The following is a 2,923-nucleotide window of genomic DNA, read 5'->3' on the forward strand; positions in this document are numbered from 1 at the left end:
GGGGGGGGGGGGTCACCACAACATGAGGAACTGTATTAAAGGGTCACAGCACTAGGAAGGTGGAGAATCAGTGGCCTACATGGGCCTGAGGTGGCTTTCTGAAACTCACCTGTTATATATATGTGTCCCTTGGATTTTTCATCTCAGACTCAGAGCTGTCTATGAAAACATAACGAGAGGCCGGAGAGATGCCTTGGTGAGTAACAGTGCATGGTGTGCAAGCATGAAGACCTGAGTTCAAATCCCTGCCACCCATGTGGAAACCTGGCTATCTGTATTTAAATCCCAGGACTGTGCGGGTGGCGGGGCAGAGGCAAGTGGGTCATGGGAGCTCACTAGCCTGTTAGCCAGCCTAACCTAAATGTCTCAGGAAGAGATCCTGTCTCAGGAGATAACTTGGAGAGAGACAGAGGAGGACACACCTCCTCTGGTCTTTGCATGCTCATACATGTATACTCACACAGATGTATCACACGCACGCATACATGAGCTGAGAAATGGTGGGAGAATATCACCAATAAACGCACTAGCCTTGGCTTTTGCCAAGAGATGGGATTCTGTGTTGCCTGCCCCAGGCCTGACCGGGGAAGAAACTGCCTCTGACACACCAGCCTATAAGCCACATTGAGTTCCCTGGCTAAGAATCTTCTGTAATGAACCCCAGGTCAAGAGTAGAAGAGATTTCTTCATTGTGAGCCATCTCCAAGAGCCATGGTGACCTGCTTACCCTCAACCTGTCCCCAGAATCCCACCTCCTCGCCAGTGGCTGTGGACTCTCTACTTCCCCCCTGGTTTTGAAGAGAAAGTCCAGAGACTTCTCTGCTCAGAATCGTCAGTGCTGAGCCCTATGGAGGCCAATGGGATTGCCTTTAAAGCATCCCTGTAGTGTGCACAGCAAGCATGAGACCCTAGGTTAGATTCCCCAGAATCCCCCCAAATGAAAAAAGGCATCCTTTGGTTCCAGGTGAGGAGTGGGGTACAAACAAACACCTTTAATTAAGACCATTAGCGGGGGGGGGGGTGACAAAGGAACTTGGCTAAAGGAATTTGGTCAGCTGGACTCTGCCTGCCTTCTGTAGAACTCAAAGCCCCATGTTTCCTTTGTTAAGCTGGCCCACAGTTTGTTTTGAGAATGCCTGAGGGGCTCAGGGAGTCAGACAATTAAAAAGCCAAGCTCATTTTGATATCTGAAAACCACAGCTGTCTGAATGTGGGAGGCGCTTGGGAGCGCTGGCTCTGTCCCTGCCTCGGGTCACCTGAGAGTGCCAGCAGCAATTTGGAAGTTTGCTGAGCTCGAGAAGTCTTAGGGAGGGCTCACTCTGAGCACACCCCTTTCCCCCTGGGGAGGGGGGTAAGGAAACATAGGACCAGCCCTGTTCCAGCCCATCCTCATTGGCTGGCACGAGGCAGAGGGGGCTTTAAAAAGGCGACTGTATCTAGGCTGAGGACTGGAGCCTGTGCCACTGAGTGCCCTCCCTCCACCTGGCACCATGCAGCTCTCGCTGGCCCTCTGTCTTGTCTGCCTGATTGTCCATGCTGCCTTCCGTGCTGTGGAGGGCCAGGGGTGGCCGGCCTTCAAGAATGATGCCACAGAAATCATCCCTGGCCTCAGAGACTACCCCGAGCCTCCACAGGAGCTGGAGAACAACCAGACCATGAACCGGGCAGAGAACGGAGGGAGACCTCCCCACCATCCCTATGACACCAAAGGTATGGGATGAGGAAGACAAGGTAGCAAGGGGATCCTGGGAGGGAACTGGGGAAGTTTTAGGATCTGCTCTTTGGGGGTCTCTACACATCAGGGGAGAGACCAGCTTGCCTGGAAGAATGTTAGCACAGTGTTATATCTGAGGACAGGCTTGGAGGGGCTGGCCGAGTGTCCAAGGTGGGGCGGGGAGACTGAGATCTGTCAAAACTGGCATAAACATGGGCACGGGCTTGTATGATTGGTTCAAAGAATCTCCTCAAGGATGAGGACATGGGGGTCAGCTCTAGCTGGACCAGCGGGGAGGTGACAAGGGTAATGCTGGTAGCACCTGGTGGATGCCGGATGCTGTGGCTGTCCTGTATCCCACATGGTCACCCCGGAGGTAAAGCCTTAGCTTGAAGGTGGAAAAACTGAGGCTCCTGAGGTAAAGTCACCTGGGAGTGAGAAGAGCTGAGACTAGAAGCTGGTTTGATCCAGTTGCAGTGCAACCCGAGATTGGGTTCGGGTGGGAACCTGGATCCAGAAAGAACCCCTTCAGTTCTCCTCATCAGAACCAGTGGGCTAGCATCAGAGAAAGGAGTTTTCGATACGATTTTAGCACATGAGTGGCAGTTGAGTGTAGCATCCCCCATATGGGCACAAGGGGCACCAGCTGCCCTCTGCTTGCAACCCGGCCCCAGCTTTGCCTCATTCCTGGGGACAGAGCCTGTGAAGGCAGTCCTGCATGGAGAAATGCCTGGGGGATCGAGTGCGCAGCTGGCAGGAATGACTGGGGTGAGGTGGCAGCTGGAGGAACACCCTCCAGAGTGAGGACCTTTCTGCCTGCTGGTCCCCATCTGAGTGGGGCAGAAGTTCATTTCCTAAGCTGCCACTACACTCTGCCTCTGCTGTCTCCCAGCCAGTAAGGGATGTGGGGGAAAGGGCCACCCCAAAGGAGCGTGCCCTGCAGTCACGTTTTGCAGAGAAAGTGCCTGACCTAAAGGCACTATTCTTGGAAAGCCCCCAAATTTATCCTTCCCTGGGCAAACAGACCACCTCCACATCCCACCTCTGCAGGGGTGAGGAAGTCAAATCAGCCCAGAAGCCAAAAAGCCAGCCACAGGAGGATGGCAAGGCGCACACCTCCCCCGCTGTGCCTTCTCTCTGGGGCGGAGGCTGATCCTGGCCTCTGCTCCTCTCTGGTTTTGGTCCTGGAACTTAAAAAAAAAAAAAAAA

General features: G+C 53.8%; 1 protein-coding gene across 1 annotated transcript in view; it reads left to right on the top strand.

The window, feature by feature from the left end:
- The first annotated feature begins 1,490 nt into the window (after positions 1–1,490).
- Sost (sclerostin) overlaps positions 1,491–2,923 on the top strand; it is a 3,286-nt gene continuing 1,853 nt past the window's right edge. The window contains exon 1 of the mRNA XM_005369147.1: positions 1,491–1,710. Within this exon, the coding sequence (XP_005369204.1) occupies positions 1,491–1,710 (220 nt within the window). The remainder of the gene's footprint in view (positions 1,711–2,923) is intronic.

The sequence above is a fragment of the Microtus ochrogaster genome, unplaced genomic scaffold, assembly GCF_000317375.1.
Source record: "Microtus ochrogaster isolate Prairie Vole_2 unplaced genomic scaffold, MicOch1.0 UNK44, whole genome shotgun sequence".
In the NCBI taxonomy this organism is placed as follows: Eukaryota; Metazoa; Chordata; class Mammalia; order Rodentia; family Cricetidae; genus Microtus; species Microtus ochrogaster.